The 24,954-nt window shown below is 43.3% G+C and overlaps 1 protein-coding gene and 1 long non-coding RNA gene across 2 annotated transcripts; both read right to left on the bottom strand.

The window, feature by feature from the left end:
• Positions 1-6,795: 6,795 nt before the first annotated feature.
• Positions 6,796-8,729, bottom strand: LOC139422126 (uncharacterized). Its single transcript, XM_071173277.1, has 2 exons — positions 8,031-8,729; positions 6,796-7,884 (listed from the first exon to the last, which is right to left on the bottom strand). The coding sequence occupies exons 1-2, from the start codon at positions 8,458-8,460 to the stop codon at positions 7,079-7,081; spliced, it is 1,236 nt and encodes a 411-aa protein (XP_071029378.1). The 5' UTR covers positions 8,461-8,729; the 3' UTR covers positions 6,796-7,078.
• A 161-nt stretch (positions 8,730-8,890) lies between these two features.
• On the bottom strand, positions 8,891-10,576 carry LOC139422125 (uncharacterized). The gene is made up of 2 exons (XR_011635709.1): positions 10,184-10,576; positions 8,891-9,904 (listed from the first exon to the last, which is right to left on the bottom strand). It is a non-coding gene; the product is annotated as an uncharacterized lncRNA (long non-coding RNA).
• Positions 10,577-24,954: the final 14,378 nt, after the last annotated feature.

Below are 24,954 nucleotides of genomic sequence, written 5' to 3'. Positions count from 1 at the left end.
TGGTTGTGTATATCGATGACATCCTGGTCTACTCGGCCACCTTGGAGGATCACATAGCCCACGTCAGAGTGGTCCTGGAACGCCTCCTGGAGAATCACTTGTACGTGAAAGTGGAGAAGTGCCAGTTTCATCAGGTCGCTGTCTCCTTCTTAGGATACCAGATCAGTCCACAGGGAGTGATGATGGAGGAGAGGACGGTCAATGCAGTCAGGTCTTGGCCAGTACCAACCACCATAAAAGGGTTCTTGGGGTTTGCCATCTTTTACCCCTGCTTCATTAGGACCTTCAGCTCCATAGCCTGTCCTCTCACCTCAAGGGTGGTCACCGTGAGTTGTAGTTTAGTCCTGGAGCCGATGAGCCCTTCCATATACTGAAGGGGCATTTCACCTCCGCCCCTTTGCTGAAACACTCAGTTCCTACGTTGCCTTTCGTGGTGGAGGTGGACGCTTCAGAAGTGGGCGTGGGGGCCATTCTGTCCCAACGTCAAGGTAACCCACAGAAATTGTATCCATGTACTCAAAAAAAACTGTCTCCTTTAGAGAGGAACTATGACGTCGGTGACCGGGAGCTTTTGGTGGTGAAGTTGGTATTAGAGGAGTAGAGTCACTGGCTGGAGGGCGCCAAGGATTGATTTCTCATCCTCACCGGCCATCGGAACCTGGAGTACATACGGACAGCGAGACGGCTGAACCCGCGCCAAGCAAGGTGGGCCCTTTTCTACACAAGATTTGACTTCACCTTGTCATATCGCCCAGGTTCAAAGAACATTAAAGCTGATGCCCTGTCCCATCTCTACGATTCGGGAGAGGTTCCTGTCCTGAGTGCGCCCATCATTCAGCCCTCCCGAGTCATTGCCCCCATGCTTTGGGACGTAGATGTGGACATTCACCAGGCACCGGAGAGGGAACCCACGCCTGCTACCTGGCCTCCAGAGCGCACCTACGTTCCCACAGGGATCAGGGATTGGCTGTTGACCTGAGCACACATCTCTCATCGCTGGACACCCAGGTATCACCCGCACTATTCAATCTCCGGAAAGTACGGGTGGCACACCTTGGTGCAGGACGTTGCTCGTTATGTAAACTCCTGCTCCATATGTGCCCAAACTAAATCTCCCCTGCACACTCCAGTATGGAATCTCCTTTATCTTCCCGTGCCTAAGTGGCCTTGGTCTCATCTGTCCATTGATTTAGTTCATTGATCCCTCTTCTGATGGTTTCACTACTATTATGGTTGTTGTGGAAAGATTCTCTAAATCCTGCCGTTTTATCCCTCTCTCTGGTCTCCCTACCGCTATCCAGGTCTCTGAGGCACTGTTCTAGCAGGTCTTTCGGCACTATGGCCTTCCGGAGGACATCGTCTCTGACCGTGGCCCCCAATTCACGTCACGGGTATGGAGAACCTTCATGGAGAAGCTGAGAGTCACGGTCAGCCTCACTCACGTCACTGCCAGGACTGGCAGGGGGAGTGGGCACGGTTCCTTCCCTGGGCGGAGTACGCCTAGAATTCACTGCGTCACTCCTCCACCGGGCTGACCCCCTTCCAGTGTGTCCTAGGCTATCATCCAGCCCTAGCTCCGTGGACCCTGAGCCAGACTGAAGCTCCTGCGGTGGATGAGTGGTTCAGGCGCACAGAGGAGGTTTGGAACGATGCCCACATGACGCTCCAGTGCGCCATCCACCATCAGAAGGAGCAGGCGGTCCGCAACCGCAGTGAGACTCTCCGTTTCCATCCTGGTGATCTCGTTTGGCTCTCCACCAGGAACCTCCTGGGTACAGTCACACCTTCAAATTACGGTTTTCAAAAGTATTTTTGTTACAAAATACATTAGAGTGTAGTTCAGCCCAGTGTAATACAAAATACACAGAAGTAATTCAATTATATATTTCAAATACATGTAGCAGAAATACTGCCCATCTCAGCTGTGCCATCAGAGTCCTGGGTTCGCGCCCAGGCTCTGTCGTAACCGGCCGCGACCGGGAGGTCCGTGGGGCGACGCACAATTGGCCTAGCGTCGCCCGGGTTAGGGAGGGCTTGGTCGGTAGGGGTGTCCTTGTCTCATCGCGCACCAGCGACTCCTGTGGCGGGCTGGGCGCAGTGTACGCTAGCCAAGGTGGCCAGGTGCACGGTGTTTCCTCCGGCCCATTGGTGCGGCTGGCTTCCGGGTTGGATGTGCGCTGTGTTAAAGAAGCAGCGGCTTGGTTGGTTGTGTATCGGAGGACGCATGACTTTCAACCTTCGTCTCTCCCGAGCCCGTACGGGAGTTGTAGCGATGAGACAAGATAGTAGCTACTACAACAATTGGATACTACGAAATTGGGGAAAAAAAGGGGTAAAATTCAAAAAAAAAAAAAATAAATAAATAAAAAAAAAATAAAAAAAAATAGAAATACTGCCCATCTGGTCATAGCTCAATAACCCAATTAAGTGCCCCAATTGCTGGGCCAAAAATAAACCAACAAGTGTTCTGTCCATCAAGGAACACACCACATCACAGCCCGAGACTAATGTTAACTGTCACGTGTTCTGCGATCTACCCTGTTTCCTTCGCTTGCTCTGGGATGAAGGAAGGGAGGTAGTTGCCTTATCTCTTTCCGAATACCCCTCTTTTTCTCTCCCTATTTCTGAATCATGCTGAATCATGAATCATGAATCATGACTGAAATTTACAAGCAGATTAGGAAAAAGGTTCAAACCATCCTAAGCTAAATGAATGCCCTGTGTTCAGGTTGACGTCATGGATTGTGTGCATAAACAAGCAATGACATGGTTACATGATCACTGTTTATTTTCTTACTGGGTGAATACCTTTTGTTAGGAACTCAAATGGAGGACCATAGAGTGTTAGGCACCTTGAAGAGTATTGAGAAAAATGAGTACAAACTGTGTACAGTCATAAGAAACATACAGTATCTCTGACAACAAAATGGAACTTTATTCCACTGCGTGTTCAGTACCAAGACTCATAGGAGTTCCAAAAAATGTTTTGTCTGTCTCTACCTAAATAGTAGACATATGAAATAGCATAAAGAGTCTTTAAACAGGAGCTCTGCATCCACCTGAACACATCCTGTCCTACTCTCAGATAGATGGTGAACGTAACCTAACAAGGTCAATCAGGAGGGAGTATCATGATGACCATGGACAACACTGTTGGTCTGAGGTGTGTTCTCAACCCCAGAGAGCTGACCAGCTCCCTCTGTAACATGTCGTAACCTTGACGATGCACCTTGACCAGTAATGCCAGGTTCTGAGGACATATAGGCCTGTGATTGGGTGGCTTAGGGTAGAGCAGCCTTTAATTGGTTCGCTTGGGGTATATAGGCCTGTGATAGGTTGGCTTGGGGTAGAGTAGCCTGCTGTGGCAGTGGCACTACTTGGGGTATGTTTATGTGGAATGGAGCGTTACCTTGAAGCAAACCATCAGCCTGGGGTTGGACGATGACTGGGGGTGTATTGGCTTGGGGTTCAAACAGGTGCCATTAATACAGGTAACGAGTGGAGGACAGAGGAGCCTCTTAAAGAAGAAGTTACAGGTCTGTGAGAGCCAGAAATCTTGCTTGTTTGTAGGTGACCAAATACTTATTTTCCACCATAATTTGCAAATAAATTCATTAAAAATCCTACAATATATTTTTCTTTATTTTTTTTCTTCTCATTTTGTCTGTCATAGTTGAACTGTACCTATGATGAAAATTACAGGCCTCCTCATCTTTTTAAGGGGGAGAACTTGCACAATTGGTGGCTGACTAAATACTTTTTTGCCCCACTGTATGTAGCTTTAGAAAAAAAGATCAATTAAATAAATTACTTGTTAACATCGGATGACATACATATATTAGCCATCTCTGAAACGCAGATAATTCATTTGATGATGCAGCAGTGGAAATACAAGGACATCCTGACCTACAGAAGAGACGTGAATGCTTGTGGGGTTGCTGTATTTGTTCAGAGCCATATTCATTTAAAGCTTAGAGAGGACGTCATGTCTAATGTTGTGGAAGTGTTGTGGTTGCATGTTCACCTGCCTCATCAAAATCCTATTCTTTGGGGTGCTGATATAGGCTACCAAGTGTCAACAGTCAGTACCTGGATAATATGTGTGCAATGCTTGATAATGTTTGTGATGCTGACAGAGAGGTCTATTTTCTGGGTGACCTGAACATAGACTGGTTTTCATCAAGCTGTCCATTCAAGCGGAAGCTTCTTACTGTAACCAGTGCCTGTAATCTGGCTCGGGTTATCAATCAACCTACCAGAGTGTTCACAAATAGTGCAGGAACTACTGTACATCATCCAAATGTATTGATAAAATGGTTACCAATGTTGCAGAACTTTGTTCTAAAGCTGTATCCGTACCCATTGGATGTAGTGACCATAATATAGTGGCTATATCCAGGAAAGCTAAAGTTCCAAAGGCTGGGCCTAAAACAGTGTACAGCCGTGGCCAAAAGTTTTGAGAATGACATGAATATTAATTTCCACAAAGTCTGCTGCCTCAGTGTATTTAGATATTTTTGTCAGATGTTACATGGAGTACTGAAGTATAATTACAAGCATTTCATAAGTGGCAAAGGCTTTTATTGACAATTAAATGAAGTTGATGCAAAGAGTCAATATTTGCAGAGTTGACCCTTCTTTTTCAAGACATCTGCAATCCACCCTGGCATGCTGTCAATTAACTTCTGGCCCACATCCTGACTGATGGCAGCCCATTATTGCATAATCAATGCTTGGAGTTTGTCAGAATTTGTGGGTTTTGTTTGTCCACCCGCCTTTTGAGGATGGACCACAAGTTCTCAATGGGATTAAGGTCTGGGGAGTTTCCTGGCCATGGACCCAAAATATCGATGTTTTGTTCCCTGAGCCACTTAGTTATCACTTTTGCCTTATGTTGCCTTATGTTATTGTTTCTCACCAAACTGTTCCTGGATGGTTGGGAGAAGTTGCTCTCGGAGGATGTGTTGGTACCATTCTTTATTTATGGCTGTGTTCTTAGGCAAAATTGTGAGTGAGCCCACTCCCTTGGCTGAGAAGCAACCCCACACATGAATGGTCTCAGGATGCTTTACTGTTGGCATGACACAGGACTGATGGTAGCGCTCACCTTGTCTCCTCCGGACAAGCTTTTTTCCGGATGCCCCAAGCAATCGGAAAGGGGATCCATCAGAGAAAATGACTTTACCCCAGTCTTCAGCAGTCCAATCCTTGCACCTTTTGCAGAATATCAGTCTGTCCCTGATGTTTTTCCTGGAGAGAAGTGGCTTCTTTGCTGCCCTTCTTGACACCAGGCCATCCTCCAAAAGTCTTCGCCTCACTGTGAGTGCAGATGCACCCACACCTGCCTGCTGCCAAGCTCTGTACTGGTGGTGCCCCAATCCCACAGCTAAATCAACTTTAGGAGACGGTGCTGGCGCTTGCTGGACTTTCTTGGGTGCCCTGAAGCCTTCTTCACAACAATTTAACCGCTTTCCTTGAAGTTCTTGATGATCCGATAAATGGGTGATTTAGGTGCAATCTTACTGGCAGCAATATCCTTGCCTGTGAAGTCCTTTTTGTGCAAAGCAATGATGGCGGCACGTGTTTCCTTGCAGGTAACAATGGTCAGTCTCTCTGTGTCAGGTAAAATAACATCATGAAGGAACCACCTGAATCTTCAGGGAAGTCACACTCCTGTTTAAACACAACTTGATGACATGATGGGACATGTTTTAATCATAACAACCCCCCCCCCCCCCCACACCACCACTTGAGTAAACGGATTAGTATTCATTAATATACAGTGTACAGAACATTAGGATGACATAGACTGACCAGGTAAAAGCTATGATCCCTTATTGATTTAACTTGTTAAATCCATTTCATATCACTGTAGATGAAGGGGAGGAGACAGGTTAAAGAAGGATTTTTACACCTTGAGATATGGATTGTGTATGTGTGCCATTGAGGGTGAATGGTCATGACAAAATATTGAAGTGCCTTTGAACAGGGTATGGTAGTCGGTGCCAGGCGCACAGGTTTGAGTGTGTCAAGAACTGCAACGCTGCTGGGTTTTTCATATAACTCCAGCCAAACAGGTTATGTGGATCAGATGGGAATGGTACCAGATGATAAATGATTAATATTCTGGAGGTGCCTGCCTACTGGTACATTGCTTTCACCTGTCCAGTTCTCTCATGTTAGTTGAGATGAAGGAAAGTAGACCCCCAGGAGTGGCTGGATGTCCTGAGATGTCTTTGAGTTGTTACCGTTTAGTTCTGCATGCTTGATGTTGCTGGGAAGACGTCGTAAGGCTGTCATTTCCACACTAACAAAGTTGAGTGGTTTCCAGACCGTCTGGGGCAACTGCAGCACCAGAGTCGTCCCACCTCAGCTTTGGTTGTAGGAGACGACATGTCAATCATTTGAGGGTGGGAGAGAGGGAGGTAAAGACGGAGAGTGAAGGAGGGAGGGGTAGAGGAGGAAGGAAGAAACACAGCCCGGGACTGAAATGTCATGTGTTCTGCAGTCTTCCCTGATTCCCTCACTTGCTCTCCAGTGTGGGCGCAGGACAAAGTGATGGGAGGTGCCTTCTCTTTTTGTATCCCTCCCCCCCGTCTGTATCATGCCTCTGAGAAAATGATCAAGCAGGTTAAGAAAAAGGTTCAGAACACTTCTATACTAAATGAATGGCCTGTGCTCAAGTTGACCTCGTGGATTGTGTGCATAAACGAACAATGACAGGATTATAACTGAACACTTTTTTTGAAAATACATTTTATTTCGGAACTCAACAGGAGGTCCATAGAGGCTTAGGCACCTTGAACACAAAAAGATTACTGAGAAAAGGGAGCATACATTATTTACAGTCATCGACAAGAGAAACATATCTCTGATAACAAAATGGACCTGCATGTACAGTACAAAGATTCCTAGAGTTACATTTACTGCACAGAACTTTACTCAATGTTTTTAGTCCATCTCTACCTGGATGGTAGACATTTGAAATAGTATAAAGAGTCTTTAAACAGGAGCTCTGCGTCCACCTGAACACATCCTGTCCTACTCTCAGATAGATGGTGAACGTAACCTAACAAGGTCAGGAGGGAGCATCATGATGACCATGGACAACACTGTTGGTCTGAGGTGTGTTCTCAACCCCAGAGAGGTGTTCAACAGCATTAACCAGTCTTTCCAGGTTGTTGTTGATGGATGACAGCAAGGGCTGCAGCACTCTCTCCATGCTGCTCCTCATACTGACCAGCTCCCTCTGTAACATGTTGTAACCTTGGCGATGCACCTGGACCAGTGCTGCCAGGTCCTGAGGAGGTAGCTGGACCTGCATGTGTGGTTGGACCTCAATCAAAGGAATGTGGATCGTAGGTTGGTTCACTTGGGGCATGTTCGTCTGAGGCTGCACAGTGGACTGGGGCATATAGGCCTGTGATTGGTTTGCTTGGGGTATATAAGCCTGTGATATGTTGGCTTGGGGTAGAGTAGTCTGCTGTGGCAGTGGCACTACTTGGGGTATGTTTACGTGGAATGGAGCATAACCTTGAAGCAAACCATCAGCCTGGGGTTGAACAGTGACCGGGTGTGTATTGGTTTGGGTTTGAAGGGTGCCCTGAGACTGAGGGATGTGGACAGTTCCAGTCACTTGAGGTGTGCTGACCTGGGTACCAGTTTCAAGGTTCAATCTGACTACATTCACCCGGGGTTGGAGGTTGGTTTGGGATAAAGTGGGCCTGGGTGAAGTGGCAGGCGTGTGTGTCTGGGGTGGAGGGACTCTGCTGGCCTCAGACGATGCTGCAGCGTCCAGAGTCTGTTGACCATCAACCAGGTGGTTAGTCGAGGGACTGTCCAGCTCCACCCCAATGCATTGGGAACCAACTTCATTCTGAAATGCTAGGGAAGAAAAAAATATAGAAAAATAAGCTATATTTAGTATTCCTTACATACTGTTTTACCACATGACATCACGTAGTAGGCACACACACATTACAAAGCTAACAAAAACTAATGTTTAAAAAAAATTAAACCATAAAATTTACCTTGTAATGCAATGGGTCCTTCTCCATCCACAAACTCAAATTTATAACGTTTTGTTCGGACTGAGAGGAAAGGCTCCTCCTCTTCTGTTGGATGGTGAAGTTTTGCTTCTGTCTGCCTGTTCACTCGCTTCCTCTTTGACCCAGGACCCTTCTTGATATAACAGGGTTGTCTGCGCATCAGGTCATTGTATCGCTTCTTGCACTGCATCCCGGTTCTGAGGTATCCAAACGAAGAAGCGCTCACCTTTGCTGCGATATCTTCCCATGCGGCCTGTGCAACACGGGTGTAGCCAGGGCCAGGTCGTCGAGCTTGGACTTCACGCACGAGTATTTTGAGCTCTTCCTCATTGAAACGCTTCTTTCGTTGCCTCTCCATATGAAGCATCTCGATCTCTGGCCTCCCATCTCTCTTATCGTTATCGGAATCCATATTTTCTCAGGGAAAGCCATAAACGAAGCGCAAACGCTAAAAATGACGGAAAGACACAATAGTGTTCTGAATGTTTACATAGCCTAGCCTACTCATCTCAAGGCTGCAACGTATTAAAAACACAATTACAAAATGGGTGTTTGTTCAGTTACAAAACTGCAACGGTTATTACGGTTACGGAAAACACTAATAAGGACTGGACACCTTTCAGGCGTTCCAAAACAATCTGGGCTACCATTCGCAGGACCACAAAATACAATACGCTTGCGCAGTTGATACCGGCCGTGCGCAGTATATTGCCCTCCCTTTGTTGGGGAAAATGTGCCCAAAATAAACGCTTCTTCAAAACAGTAACAATCACCACAATATTGAATGATTAGATTCTTGAAATTCTTGACATTAGACCTATAGATAAATCGTAATAGATAGGTTACATTTATGATACTGTGGTTCACAGCATATTTATTCCCCCCAAAACATTTAGAAACAGATTGAAAGATTTCATCATTAAATCATGGTCTGCACATTGCCTTCCAAAACCATAAGCAATTCTCTACAGATTTACAAACTTTACCCCACACACATACACTTCTCCTTCTGAAAAGTGAAAGCAAAGTCTCCCTTTGAGGGGTCTACTGTCTAGTAGGCTAAATAATTGTAGGTTTTTATAGGCTACAGTAAAACCAGTCAATGCATTTGGAAAACGCTACTGTGTGAATACAGCAGGTTTGATTGAATTATATAGACTACATTTAACCACTCTTATGAAAGCATTCTAATAAATACATGCAACAATGTACACACCATACATTCGATAGCATACCCTAGTTCATATTTTTTGGTTAATGATTTTTTTCTTTTTTTACTTGAAATACTTGTAGGACATTGTATTGTTAAAACAGAAGTAAACAGTCGTCAACATTGCAAGAAACCAGCAAACATCACAAAGGATGTACTCCTGTGGAATCAGTGTATGACGGTCCATTCAGTCTGTGTTGGAGAGGCATTGTGATGGGAGTGACAGTCTGTAGTGGTGACTCCCTAGGATCGGACAGCCTTTCAACAGCACTAGCAAGTCTGTCCAGACTGTGGCTGATGGAGGACAACACAGGATGCAGCATTTCCTCCATACTGTTTTTAGTGTCCATGATCTCCTTGTGTAGCATGGCGTAGCCCGCCTGGTGCACCTGGCAGAGGACTGTGAAATCCTGGGAAGCGGGCTGGACGTGGATGAGGGGCTGGAAGTTTATCAGCGGGATGTGAGCTCTGAGGAGCTGTCCCTGACCCAGTCCCTGAGATTGGTTCATCTGCGGTGAGCTGACCTGAGGGGCTTGGAATGAAGAGGCCTGGGTTGGATCAGGTTGGGGAACATGTTGTGGTGTTCCAGCCTGGGATGGACCAGCCGTCTCTGCTTTGATATCAAGGCCATCTTCAATTTGATGCTCTGGAATAGAAAAATCTTACCATGATGTATCATTTTATCCCCCAATCACTCAGCTCACCCATTTACACTCAACCAGCATGGTGCAATCTCAAATCAACACATATTTAAATAAAGTAGTTTGCTTGCACACAATACTACTTTATAAATGTGGAAAATGCAGCCAACATAGTAAGTAATCAACAAATATCTACACATGATTTCCCTATGTATAGCCTGCAATTCCTAGTATAGAAAATGGTAGGCCTAATTTGCCTAAATGTAATCATTGATGTACTCTACCTGCATGCTCAATTTTAATTGAGGAAGTAGAGTTGTTGTCTGTAAGGTTAGAGACGGGTTTTGGCAATCTGTTTTCAAATATTCTTATTCCTTGTCTCCGTTTAAGATCATTAATTCGCTTCCTGCACTGGTTGGCTGTTTTCTGAAGCCCAACGGTAGTGGAGCTCACTCGCTCTGCTACTTGCTCCCAGGCTGACCGAGCATTGGAAACTCTGAACGGTTTTGTCGGTGTACCATAAATAGAAAATCGCCGTGCATGGACTTCACGCAATAATATTCTTGTTTGCTCCCGCGTAAAACGACTTCGAGTCGCCGCCGTCAACATTTTGGAGCCTGCACACGGTTTCATAACATAAACACAGAAATTCCGAATGCGCTTCTCGCAGGAGAGGGCGTTTTTGCGTTGCGAAAGTGATAAATAGTAATGACGTATTTTTGTAGGCACTAAAACTGCGCCATGGACAAAGCCTATGGAAAAAATGAATGGTGTTTTTGTAGGATTTTTGGAAAACGCCAAAAATAAGGTATGTGGTAAACCCAGGTTTAGGAGATCTTATGTTTTGTTCCATGAGATAATCTTTTTATGTTAAAAAAAAGCATACCAAGGTCATGTTAACTGACTGCTAAAATCTACTAAACCTGTGTTAATCTCAGACCTCATTTTCGGTGATTGTTCCTAAACACTATTATTTCCTTTTGCATTTAGGGATAGCTGAATTACTAATTTCCGGGTTGTAAGACTACAAACTGGCGAGCTCTATTGACACGCAGATGCAAGCAGTAGTGCCTTTACGCACAGACGTCACTTCAGGAGTGTCAATTGTGGGATGTATTTCATAAAGCCCGATTTCCTTATACGTTTCAAATGTTTTGCATCGCGATCAAAGTCCACTTTTGTCCCTTGTGTTTGCTATGCAGTCTGTATTTGCAATGTCAAAACTAACTTTATGTATTTATTCACACTGTAAATTCAGTATATAAATGCAATAAAGTTTTTAAAAAGAACGACTGAAAATTGACCCTCATCTGCTGGTGAGATTCTGTCTCGTGGTCTAGTAGAAACCCAACAACCTAAGAAAATATGACTACATGGGTGAGACTGTAAAGGTGGAGCTTCTACATTCTTGCATTTGGGATTTTCTCTCTCTGTTTCTCTCGTTCTGTGTTTCTCTCTCTCTCTATCTCTGTTTCTCTCACTCTCTCTCTCTCTCTCTGTATTTCTTCTCTAGATCAGAGAATAATATAACCCCTTATACCAACTCTTCTAAATGTGAGGATAATGTCCAAAACAGGCCACACCCAAAAACCAGAGAACTAAGGAGACAGCCTGTGGGAACAGCACAATCCAGTCACCATGGCTACCCACCTCCCTCCATTTTTGGGATCTTTTTTTCCTGACTATGTTTGAAGATTTATTCTGTCTGGGATTCTGAGTAAACAATAGTCAGGGGTGTTGACTGAATTGTGTTGCTGTCTACAGGCAATGGAAAGAATCAGACATGGAGGTGTAGTCAGTTGCATAAAGGTTGACTGTATAGAACATAGTGATGACTAGGCTGTGGGCCGCACTGACAGGAGTGAGATCATAGTGTCCTGTTTTGCTGTTCCCTGTGGTAAGCTTGTCTTGTTTTCTCTGAAACAACAGCAGACCAGAGCATATAATCAATGTAGTAGAACAGTCCTGTTTTTCCACAATTCAACATTTTTTTAACATAGAAAGGTACTTTTTTTCACATCAAGGTTTTGGCATTGGTAGCTTTCCTCGAGAAAAGTATTTTGGAGAAATGAATAGATAAAATTAAATGTACATACATTCTTTTAAATGATCCCAACCAGTACTGATTCTGTAAAATGCCATTATTTATGTTTTGTTCATTTTTTTCCTCATGACTTGTAGCTCACATTTGTGTAACTTCTGTATTTTCCCATAAGCTTTTCAGAAACCCCAAATATTGCCTGATCAAAAGTGTAGTTTAGTATATGACCTCCATGCGAGCAGAATCCGTCCCTAACCCTCTTGACTGAGGTCACACACACACACACACACACACACACACACACACACACACACACACACACACACACACACACACACACACACACGCGTATGACTGTCTATAAATGTCCCCCCCTCCTGACCTTCAGATGGCCCACAGGATCTGATCCAGGATCAGATTGTCTTTCTATCCCCCAATGGTTAAGGTTACAGGATTGGGGATGGGGAGAGGGGACCATAGACGCTCAGGAGCTAGGTCTGCCTGGAGGTTCACAAGACCAGAGGGACATCCATCTTAGGATGAATCAGCACATCTTCTTTCTCTTGTCTGTCTTCTGTTGGAGTGGAGACGCTGCCCCCACCTTCTTCCTCTCTCTCTCTGCACTTCAGATCAGATGTTTGTCTCTGTTCACCTTTCAGAACACACACACACACTAAGACAAGGTGAGGTCAGCGTGATTGTCAGGTAGCTAGCACGTTCCACTTTGGTGTGTGATGATCAAACAACTTCCAGTCTGCACAGCACATCCGCGGTTTGGTCACGCTGTCGCAGGGTGTTTACAGCAATTAGGAGAAAAATACAACGGAGGGAAATGATGGGGCGAGGGCGTGTGTCGACAAACACTAAGTACCTACCTCTTACTATGGTAGACTTTCTGGAGGGAATCTCCTACCAGAATAGACATAAAGGGGCTTACAGTATGGCCTCATAAACAGATGTTTTTTAAGGGTGATACTGAGCAAGATGATATGGACAGAGGAGACTGACAACTGTGGAATAAGTAGAGACACAGGAGACACTGAGATGTTATGGGGGTGACACTGAGAGGGACATTACGCAGGATACACTAATGGGAGACATGTAATGAGAGGGACTGAGATAGGTGTTATGGGGGTGACACAGAGATGGTAATGGTAGAGACACTTAGGACACATGTTATGGGGGTGACACAGAGAGATGGTAATGGTAGAGACACTAAGACACGTGTTATGGGGGTGACACAGAGAGACGGTAATGGTAGAGACACTAAGACACATGTTATGGGGGTGACACAGAGAGATGGTAATGGTAAAGACACTAAGACACATGTTATGGGGGTGACACAGAGAGATGGTAATGGTAGAGACACTAAGACACATGTTATGGGGGTGACACAGAGAGACGGTAATGGTAGAGACACTAAGACACATGTTATGGGGGTGACACAGAGAGATGGTAATGGTAGAGACACTAAGACACGTGTTATGGGGGTGACACAGAGAGACGGTAATGGTAGAGACACTAAGACACATGTTATGGGGGTGACACAGAGAGATGGTAATGGTAAAGACACTAAGACACATGTTATGGGGGTGACACAGAGAGATGGTAATGGTAGAGACACTAAGACACATGTTATGGGGGTGACACAGAGAGACGGTAATGGTAAAGACACTAAGACACATGTTATGGGGGTGACACAGAGAGATGGTAATGGTAGAGACACTAAGACACATGTTATGGGGGTGACACAGAGAGACGGTAATGGTAGAGACACTAAGACACATGTTATGGGGGTGACACAGAGAGACGGTAATGGTAGAGACACTAAGACACATGTTATGGGGGTGACACAGAGAGACGGTAATGGTAGAGACACTTAAGACACATGTTATGGGGGTGACACAGAGAGACGGTAATGGTAGAGACACTAAGACACATGTTATGGGGGTGACACAGAGAGACGGTAATGGTAAAGACACTAAGACACATGTTATGGGGGTGACACAGAGAGGCGGTAATGGTAGAGACACTAAGACACATGTTATGGGGGTGACACAGAGAGACGGTAATGGTAGAGACACTAAGACACATGTTATGGGGGTGACACAGAGAGACGGTAATGGTAGAGACACTAAGACACATGTTATGGGGGTGACACAGAGAGACGGTAATGGTAGAGACACTAAGACACATGTTATGGGGGTGACAGAGAGACGATAATGGTAGAGACACTAAGACACATGTTATGGGGGTGACAAAGTTATAGGAGGAGTAATAGACCATATGTAATGGGGATGACAGAGATGTTATGGTAGAAACACCGTAATCCAAAGTAAACTCTTTACAGTGAATAGAAGACGTATCAATGTACCCCATTGTCATAACCATAATATGATTGCTTTAGTTGGACCTGTTTCACAAAGAGAAGGCCTCTCGAGGAGAAATACTGGGTGTAGTAGAACAGTTTTCATAGGAGGATCCAATGCAATCTGCCGAGTGGGGTCCGGCAAGCCCAATCTGCTGAGTGAGGTTCGGCACTGACACACAGTGTGTTTTCTGTGGGCTTATTTAGGTTTTTCTTTTAATATGGTGAGCTAGGGGTGTGGTACTGGCACAGACAGCTGACTGGAAAAGGGTTTTCTCCTGTCTGCTGATATGAGCTCTCCAGCTATGATACCCAGTGTGATATAATATGTAGCCTGAGCCCATGTTGTTTACAGGTCTTTTTAGAGTTATTCCTGCGCTTTCCTTAGATGTTTATGGTTTATAGTTCAGGTACGTAGCTAGATACTTAAGGTAGCTCTCGATACGACAAGCGCATATTACAGTCGCAGTAAGTGAAACGTGTCGTAGATATAAAAGCAGAGAGAGCGTCTTAACCAAAAATAAACGGTGAATACCTTTCTATCTCGCAATGTTGCAAATCGTCAAAGAGACATATCACTGTTTTCTGGAAAACACATCTCTGACTTTGTGTAAACAAAAAAGGCACAGTGATAGTTACATTGGTTTTCCCTTTAATTGGTGTTGCTTTTATCTCTGTGTATCCAGAACATTCCACCAGTCTCTAGCAGTGTGTGTTTTTTTCCCAAGTCACATAATGAGTGTGAGGTGTGTTTATATACAACAGCAGTGCCACACACACTCCCTAAAGATTGGAAAGCTGCCGCGGTCATCCCCCTCTTCAAAGGGGGAGACATTCTAGCGGAAAACTGGAAAATTAAGGAGAGCCGCACACTCTAAGAGCTCAGATGCAAAAATGTAATGTCCAACGTTTCGACAGGCAAGCTGTCTTCATCAGGGTATAATCACAAACACTGCAGGGTGACTTGTTTATATAGTGTCAAAAGACACACACACAGGTGTCAGTAATCATGGCCAAGTATGACCTAATATCATTGGTTAATTCTCAAATATTAAAATGACCTAAAAAACAAATGGATAGCATACGAAGCCATTCTTGTGATGAATGACTTTGTCAATGTAATTGTTTGTAGGCTTATGTAGTCAAAATTGAATCTATGATTGTATGCTATCCATCTGCTTTTTGTATGTTGTTCTTTATGTCATTTTAATATTTGAGAATTAACCAATGATATTAGGCCATACTTGGCCATGATTACAGACACCTGTGTGTGTGTGTCTTTTGACACTATATAAATGAGTGACCCTGCGGTGTTTGTGATTACACCCTGATGAAAAACAGCTTGCCTGTCGAAACGTTGGACATGACATTTTTGCATCTGAGCTCTTAGAGTGTGCGGCTCTCCTTAATTTTCAAGTTTTCCGCTAGCCAGTACCTCGCCTAAATAGGTGTGTTTCTTTTTCCTCTAGATAAGTCTCAATGGGAGTGCCACAGGGTTAAATTCTCGGGCCGACTCTTTTCTCTGTATAGATCAATGATGTCGCTCTTGCTGCTGGTGATTCTATGACCCACCTTTACGCAGACGACACCATTCTGTATACTTCTGGCCCTTCTTTGGATACTTGTGTTAACAAACCTCCAGACGAGCTTCAATGCCATACAACACTCCTTCCGTGGCCTCCAACTGCTCTTAAATGCTAGTAAATCTAAATGCATGCTCTTCAACCAATCGCTGCCCGCACCCGCCCGCCCGACTAGCATCACTACTCTGGACGGTTCTGACTTAGACTATGTGGACAACTACAAAGGACAACTACAAATACCTAGGTGTCTGGCTAGACTGTAAACTCTCCTTCCAGACTCACATTAAGCATCTCCAATCCGAAATGAAATCTAGAATCGGCTTCCTATTTCACAACAAAGCCTCCTTCACTCATACTGCTAAACATACCCTCGTAAAACTGACTATCCGACCAATCCTTGACTTCGGCGATGTCATTTACAAAATTAGCCTCCAACACTCTACTCAGCAAATTAGATGTAGTCTATCACAGTGCAATCCGTTTTGTCACCAAAGCCCCATATACCACCCACCACTGCGACCTGTATGCTCTCGTTGTCTGGCCCTCACTTCATATTTGTTGCCAAACCCACTGGCTCCAGGTCATCTATAAGTCTTTGCTAGGTAAAGCCCTGTCTTATCTCAGCTCACTGGTCACCATAGCAACACCCACCCATAGCACGCGCTCCAGCAGGTATATTTCACTGGTCATCCCCAAAGTCAACTCCTATTTGGCCACCTTTCCTTCCAGTTCTCTGCTGCCAATGACTGGAACGAATTGAAAAAATCACTGAAGCTGGAGACTTATATCTCCCTCACTAACTTTAAGCATCAGCTGTCAGAGCAATTTACAGTTCACTGCACCTGTACACAGCCCATCTGTAAATAGCTTACCCAACTACCTCATCCCCATATTGTTATTTATTTTTGCTCTTTTGCATCCCAGTATCTCTACTTGCACATCATCATCTGTACATCTTTCACTCCAGTGTTAATGCTAAATTGTAATTATTTTGCCACTATGGCCTATTTATTGACTTACCTCCCTAATCTTACTACATTTGCACACACTGTATATAGATTTTTATATTGTGTTATTGACTGTACGTTTGTTAATCCCATGTGTAACTCTGTGTTGATGTTTTTGTCGCACTGCTTAGCTTTATCTTGGCCAGGTCGCAATTGTAAATGAGAACTTGTTCTCAACTGGCCCACCTGGTTAAATAAAGGTGAAATAAAAATAAATAAAAACACACACACACATTGACCACTAGATGTCACTCTTGAGCCAGCATAATATTTTTTCTACAAATTCTCATTGAACATGATTGTCCACTGTTGCTGTGAATTCTCCACACATAAATTGAGCATTAATCAGTGTCACTTATTGTCAGATTCTAGAGGAGTGGTTGTGAGGGATTGGATTCAGCAGAAGGCTATCCTTGTTGTGTTGAGTTACTGGCTTCTTCCCTTTTCAAAATATGTTGTTTTTTTCAGTTAAAAAGTCTCACTGTATAATGTTCATGAAGTTGTCACAACTGTTGTCAAATTGTATACATCATGCATACTACTTATATATGGGTGTGCACTTTATGTGTGTGGGTGGGTGTATTTTGTACATGTCCGTCTGTCCGTCCGTCCGTTTGTTCGTCTGTCCATCTGTCGGCTGTAATCTTCCAGTATGTCTGTGTGTGTGTTTGTGTGTAGACCGTCCTACATTACAAACATATTGTGTTTTTGGTATGGGCCTGGAAATCACTATTGACTCCCCTCCACCTCCCTTGCTTCTTCAAGTGGCCCATTACCCCTTTACAAGCTGTGGGGTCAGAGGTCAGAACCTCCCCCCTATTGAAAACCCATCTATTTTCATTGTCCATTGTATGTCCATTCTTGAACTGGAACTTAAGTTCAAATCCTGTTGGGGTGTTGTCTCCACTCTGACCTGTCTGGTTCCCGTCAGTCTAACTGACCTGACCTCTTTGATGTCATCAGAAGGGGACAGACACCTGGGACACAGCCTAGGGTGGTAGCTAACACACATACACACACTTTATGGACACGGATCTTGAAAATATGTCAATGGCATGTTAATTATATTCCCATACAGAATTTAAAAAATAATTAGACCAGTACCAGTACCAGTACCAGTTGCTCTTTTGTCTAGCAAATCTGTGGAGAAATCATACAACATTTTTTTATTATTAGTATCGCCCTAATTCCTAAACTCTCATTGGTTGATCTGTTATTCAACATAGATAAACTCTCTTTCTGATTGATCACTCAATTACAGAGGTTGGTCTCACAACAGGTGCAAGATACATAGTCATTAGACAGGAGTTTGTCACAGTCTGCTTTCTTATATACTTTTCTGATCAGCTTGTTTGAAGAAATGATGAAAAATATATATTTATTTAATAAAAAGGAAATCATGTTCTGTTTGTGTGTGTGTGTGTGGTACTCACCAGAGGAAGACATAGGTCAGGCCCTCACACACACATCCTCATCGACACACCTCTGGACATATAGGTTGCACACATTCCCTTCCTGGGCAATGTAGCTGTAACACTTCAGGGCCTGACCTGGCATACACACACACACACACACACACACACACACACACACACACACACACACACACACACACACACACACACACACACACACACACACACACACACGTATATATATATACAGTGCATTCGGAAAGTATTCAGAACCCCTTTATCCACATTTTGTTCCTTTAAAGTCTCATTCTAAAATGGATTAAATAAAAAAAATGTGCTCATCAATCTACACACAATACCCCATAATAACAAAGCGAAAACAGGTTTTTAGCAAATTTATTAAAAATAAAAAACAGGAATACCTTATTTACATAACTATTCAGACATACAGTTTGCACACAATCTACACACAAGACTCTTCCTAGAGCTGGACTCCCGGCCAAGGTGAGCAATCGGGGGAGAAGGGCCTTGGTCAGGAAGGTGACCAAGAACCCGATGGTCATTCTGACAGAGCTCTAGAGTTCCTCTGTGGAGATGAGAGAACCTTTCAGAAGGACAACCATCTCTGGAGCACTCCACCAATCAGGCCTTTATGGTAGAGTTGCCAGACGGAAGCCACTCCTCAGTGAAAGACACATGACAGCCCGCTTGGAGTTTGCCAAAAGTCACCTAAATACTATCAGATCATGAGAAACACAATTCTCTGGTCTGATGAAACCAAGATTGAAATCTTTGGCCTGAATGCCAAGCGTCACGTCTGGAGGAAACCAGGCACCAGCCTTACGATGAAGGATGGTGGTGGTAGCATCATGCTGTGGGGATGGTTTTCAGTGGCAGGGACTGGGAGACTAGTCAGGATTGAGGGAAAGATGAACGGAGCAAAATACAGAGAGATCCTTGATGAAAACCTGGTCCAGAGTGCTCAGGACCTCAGACTGGTCCGACAGGACAATGACCCTAGGCACACGAAAACGTAGGAGTGGCTTCAGGGAAAAATCTCTGAATGTCCTTGAGTGGCCCAGCCAGAACCCGGTCTTGAACCCAATCGAAAATCTCTGGAGAGACCTGAAAATAGCTCTGCAGCAACTCTCCCCATCCAATCTGACAGAGCCTGAGAGGATCTGCAGAGAAGAATGGGAGAAACTCACCAAATACAGTTGTGCCAAGCTTGTAGCGTCATACCCAAGAATAATCAAGGCTGGAATCGCTGCCAAAGCTGCTTCAACAAAGTACTTTATTTTATACATTTTCCCCCTAAAATTGCCTTGTCATTATGGGGTATTGCGTGTAGATTGATAAAGAAAAACAAACAAATGGAATCCCTTTTAGAATAAGGCTGTAACATAACAAAATGTGGATAAAGTCAAGGGGTCTGAATACTTTTTGAATAGTGCAGTGCGTACAGTGTCTTCAGAAAGTATTCACACCCCTTGACTTTTTCGACATTTTGTTGTGTACAAATTGGGATTCAAAATAGTTTAATTGTCACTGTTTTTGTTTTTTATATTCGTAAAACATTTCTGAAAAATTAAACACTTTATTAGAGTATTCTACCTCTGTGTCTTTCTGGGTAAGTGTCTAAGAGCTTTGCACACCTGGATTGTACAATACTTGCACATTATTCTTTAAAAAATGATTCAAGCTCTGTCAAGTTTGTTGTTGATCATTGCTAGACAGCCATTTTCAAGTCTTTAGATTTTCAAGACGATTTAAGTCAAAACTGTAGGCCACTCAGGAACATTCAATGTCGTCTTGTTAAACAACTCCAGTGTACTTTTGGCCTTGAGTTTTAGGTTATTTGCTTGCTTATCTCTCAATGTCTGTTGGAAAGCAGACTGAACTAAGTTTTCCTCTAGGATTTAGCCTGTATTGTACTTAGCTCCATTCCGCTTCTTTTCATCCTAAAACACTCCCTGGTCCTTGCCGATGACAAGCATACTCATAACATGATGCAGCCACCACCATGCTTGAAAACATGAAGAGTGCTACTCAGTAATGTGTTGTATTGGATTTTCCCCAAACATAACACTTTTGTATTCAGGATATGAAGCAAAGGTTTTTGCCAATTTTTTTGCAGTTTTACTTTAGTGCCTTAAAGCAAATAGGATGCAGAGTGAAAAATTACAAAATAAAAATTCTATACAGGCTTCCATCTTTTCACTCTGCCAATTGGGTTAGTATTGTGGAGTAACTACAATGTTGTTGATCCATCCTCACTTTTCTCCTATCAGACACATTAAACTCTGTAACTGTTTTAAAGTCACAATTGGCCTCAGTGAAATCCCTGAGCGGTTTCCTTCCTCTCCGTCAACTGAGATAGGAAGGACGCATGTATCTTTGTAGTGACTCTGTGTATTGATACACCATCCAAAGTATCGTTAATAACTTCACCTTGCTCAAAGGGATTTTCAATGTCTGCTTTTTAACCCATCTACCAATAGGTGCCTTTCTTTGCAAGGCATTGGAAAACCTCCCTGGTCATTTTGGTTGAATCTGTGTTTAAAATTCACTGCTCGACTGAGGGACTTTACAGATAATTGTATGTGTAGGGTACAGAGATGAGGTTGTCATTCAAAAATCAAGTTAAACACTATTATTGCACACAGAGTGAGTCTATGCATCTTATTATGTGACTTGTTAAGCAAACTTTTACTCCTGAGCGTATTTAGGCTTGCCCTAACAAAGGAGTTGAATAGTTATTGACTCAATACATTTCAGCTTTTCATTTTCAATACATTTGATTACATTTTGAAAACATAATTCGACTTTGACATTATGGGGTATTGTGTGTAGGCCAATGACAAAACAAATCTCAACTTAATTTTACATTTTACATTCAAAATGTGGGAAAATGTCAAGGGGTGTGAATACAATCACAAAAGCCACTGCATATATTTTGTTGACGCAAAAGCACGAAGGGAAATATGTGAAATTGTGCGATTTGTTAACTAGTTGTTCCCTAAACATATTTTGATGGTGTGACATTCTATTAAACTAAAAACTAAAAGAATAAAATGCATCAAGGAACAACATCATCTCAAAACAAGAAGTTAGTATGGTAACACAACCCACTGGTGCAGTAGGTCTCAACAGTAACACTGGACTAACTCTCAGACATTTGGACCATGGGGAGGACGAGTGCCACAGAGAATCCCTTCATATCCCACTATCTATAACACAAGAGGAGACAACGATCTGCTGCAGTGGTGCAGTGTTGGACCCATCAGCAAAAAGTAGCACAAAGACCCGTTGATATAAATGAGCATGTTCCTACCGTTTCGCTGTCCTCCTCAAAGTTGCAGCCTGTATCTTTCTGCCTGCTTAACTACTTGAACCTATCTGACTTCACAAGTTTGCTGTACCCGCATCACTTCACACGCAGGCAAACGCACGTTACAAAATACATAAATGAACCATTGCAATATCTAACCACTCCTCACATTACAGTAAATCTGCAGATAAATGTACTGAAAAATGAAAACCAACGGTTGCCAGTAGTTACTAAGTATTTATTATCTTAGAGATGCATATAGCACTTGAGTGATGTGACAAAAATATATAATAACTTAGTGTATACTTTGGCTTGAAATGCAAGGGGGAGAGTATGGTTAGGTAATTCATGGTAAAAGCTTCACCATTTCAAGTGTTCAAATGATACATTTGATTTACATTTTATGTGTGAAAATGACTACACTATATATTTTTTGAATATTGAATGAATTAATAACATTGTTCCTGTCCAAATCCTGCGAAATTGATTATTATTGACCTTCAGGTTGGGTCCTTTCACACGGTGTACTGAGATAAGGTGTTTCCACTCAAACTTATCCCAAAACCTCTACTGGAAAATGAATATGTACTGAGAAATGAGACTGTGCACGTGCATGTGTTGGTTTGTGTGTCTGTGCCAGTCTCTGTTCACACGTTGTTAGTGACCTGTCTGCACCTCACCCCCTCTAAGCATCGAGGAACATTTTCCTGGGCAATAAAGAGGTGTTCACCAAGGCACTCACCAAGGCACCCTCCAAGGCACCCTTACTTGATTCCATACCATGAATACTTAATCAAGTGCCATGAATACTTCATCAACCCCTTCTATTGGGGTTGTCCTCCATTAATCTACAAATGGATGAATAGATTCAGGAACAGCTCTTAGATTCTGACCCAGACAACCGACGCTTCCAACCGATGACCTCATCTGGTCATTGGTCCTCTCTTATCTCTCTCGGACATCGAGCAATTCAGAGAGGAAGGAGACAGGCTCGGCAGTCCTCAAACTAACACACACACACACACACACACACACACACACACACACACACACACACACACACACACACACACACACACACACACACACACACACACACACACACACACACACACACACACTGCAGAGGGCAATGCCACAGTGCACGTACTGTATACTCTGCAGGAAGTTATTAACTGTATAAGATCAAAGCCAGTGGACAGGATAAACATTCTTCCCCTCCAGCTCCTCTAGGCAACAAACCAAACAGCTTCCTCCTCCAACTTCCTCTCCAGTCAGTCCCACCACCACATATTGTTACCACATGACCAGTCCTGCAGCTGCTGACTAACGTGTGGATGGAACCAGGTTAATGGCCATATGATTCAGGACCAAGGCTTGTATTCATAAAGCGTCTCAGAGTAGGCGTGCTGGGTCTAGTATTAGGTCCCTCCTGCCCATGTAATCTAAAAGGTAAAAAGGTACTTGGATCATGTCTGGTGCACAATCACAGCAGGACAGATTTGAATGATTTAAAATGCTTTGGCGATCGACATGACGAAGACTCAAAAGCACACGTCTTTCATGGCAAAGACATTTTTTTTTAGAGTGATAGATACTGTAAGTATTCCAAACATTTCACAATCAACAGGCACAAAAAAATATTTCAGAAATGCATTTCTAAAAACAAAATGTTTTTAAACAGACAATAAAAAAATAAAAAATCTGAGGTAAAAACTATGCAGTTAGTTGACTTGTAATCAAGCAGTCAAAACTGACATTTATTTGACAATGAGTGTGTCAAGAGTTATGTCTCCCTCAGGTAATACCACATACTTTGCTAAGTATTTCTTCCATTGGGTTTTGTGTCGTGTTTTTTATCTACTTACCAATATTTTGTGGTAAATGTGTAAATTGTACAATATAATTATGACCTTTGGTCAACATTTCTTTCTGAAGTGAATTGATCAATTTCCATTCAGAATGACCACATGACTCTGAACTTGCAGTAGAGGGCAGTAGCCACAAGTAGAGCTCTAGTCTACACTGCTGATATGGAAAGCGTGTAGCAAGCTGGTTTCTGGTGTAGCAGGGGGATCCTTGATAGCAGATGACATTGGAAAAGGAGTTAGTAAAGAAACTGAGAAGATACACTGTTGTGTGTATCTCTCAACACAATGTTGTCTTGAAAGATCGACTTTTAAGGAGAGTGTGAAAGCACGTTAGTTCACACTAACCTCGTATTAATAAATATCAAACTCATGCAAAAAAATGTATGATTATATTGCTTTGTTTTAATACCCATGCAATTAGAATGATACAGCACACTAATTTCCAACAATACCATCAGCTAGCATGTATAGTAACAGAATGTCTGACAATGTCTGCCTACACTCCCCAGTGTCTGCCTACACTCCCCAGGGCCGTCCTTCATGGCCTTCTCAAAGGTTGGTATATTAGAGCTGGTGAATCTAGCTCTGATGACTTAGGGAAAGGCTATTCAACTTAGCTCCTGGAGGGCCGACACTTCTGGTGTTCACCCACTCCTTCAAATAAGGAACCGATTCAGACCTGCGACACTAGGTGAGTGCAATTAACTGGTAGAAGCCAAAAACAGAAGTCTCTTGGTCCTCCAGAACCGGAGCTAGCAAGCTGACTTCCCCCAGAGACAGTTGCACTTGCTGCTCCAGCACGTCATGCGTTCCTGCTTCTAGTGGCCATAATGTCTTCTTCGATCATCAGCTTGTCGGTTCCAATGTTCCACTCCAGGATCTTTGAAGTGAAGCTCACAATGTCCGACTCATCAGTCTGGATCTAACTTCCGATGGCCTGTGAGAGGCCTAGCAGTAGCAGCAGGAGCAGGCCAAGAGTGTGTTGGTGGTCCATCTTCTTGTAGTGTGTAACGTGGTGATTTCAGCATGTAAATCTTGGTGAGGCGAACTGCCCAATTTTTCTTTTAGATGCATGCCAGCAAAGCCACTATGCTACACAACACTAATCAATACATTAATTACACTATAACGATGAGGTTTTTTCTTTATTTTTTACTATTATCTAGATTGTAGAATAACAGTGAAGACATCAAAACTATGAAATAACACATATGGAATCATGTAGTAACCAAAAAAGTGTTAAACAAATCAAAATATATTTTTTATTTGAGATCCTTCAAACCCTTTGCCTTGACGAAAGCTTTGCACACTCTCGGCATTCTCTCAAACAGCTTCACCTGGAATGCTTTTCCAACAGGCTTGAAGGAGTTCCCACATATACTGAGCATTTGTTGACTGCTTTTCCTTAACTCGGCAGTCTGACTCATCCCAAACCATCT

This window comes from Oncorhynchus clarkii, chromosome 12, assembly GCF_045791955.1.
Source record: "Oncorhynchus clarkii lewisi isolate Uvic-CL-2024 chromosome 12, UVic_Ocla_1.0, whole genome shotgun sequence".
Classification (NCBI taxonomy): Eukaryota; Metazoa; Chordata; class Actinopteri; order Salmoniformes; family Salmonidae; genus Oncorhynchus; species Oncorhynchus clarkii.
Note: the sequence above shows the minus strand (reverse complement) of the source record. Positions and strands in the feature narration are given on the sequence as shown.

What these genes read in the sequence shown, in the direction of transcription:
- LOC139422126 (XM_071173277.1), bottom strand. Translation starts at nt 8,460, where the DNA reads ATGGATTCCGATAACGATAAGAGAGATGGGAGGCCAGAGATCGAGATG. An exon ending in AGGACCCATTGCATTACAAG is followed by an intron (nt 7,885 to 8,030) that starts GTAAATTTTATG and finishes TTTCTTCCCTAG; the next exon opens with CATTTCAGAATGAAGTTGGT.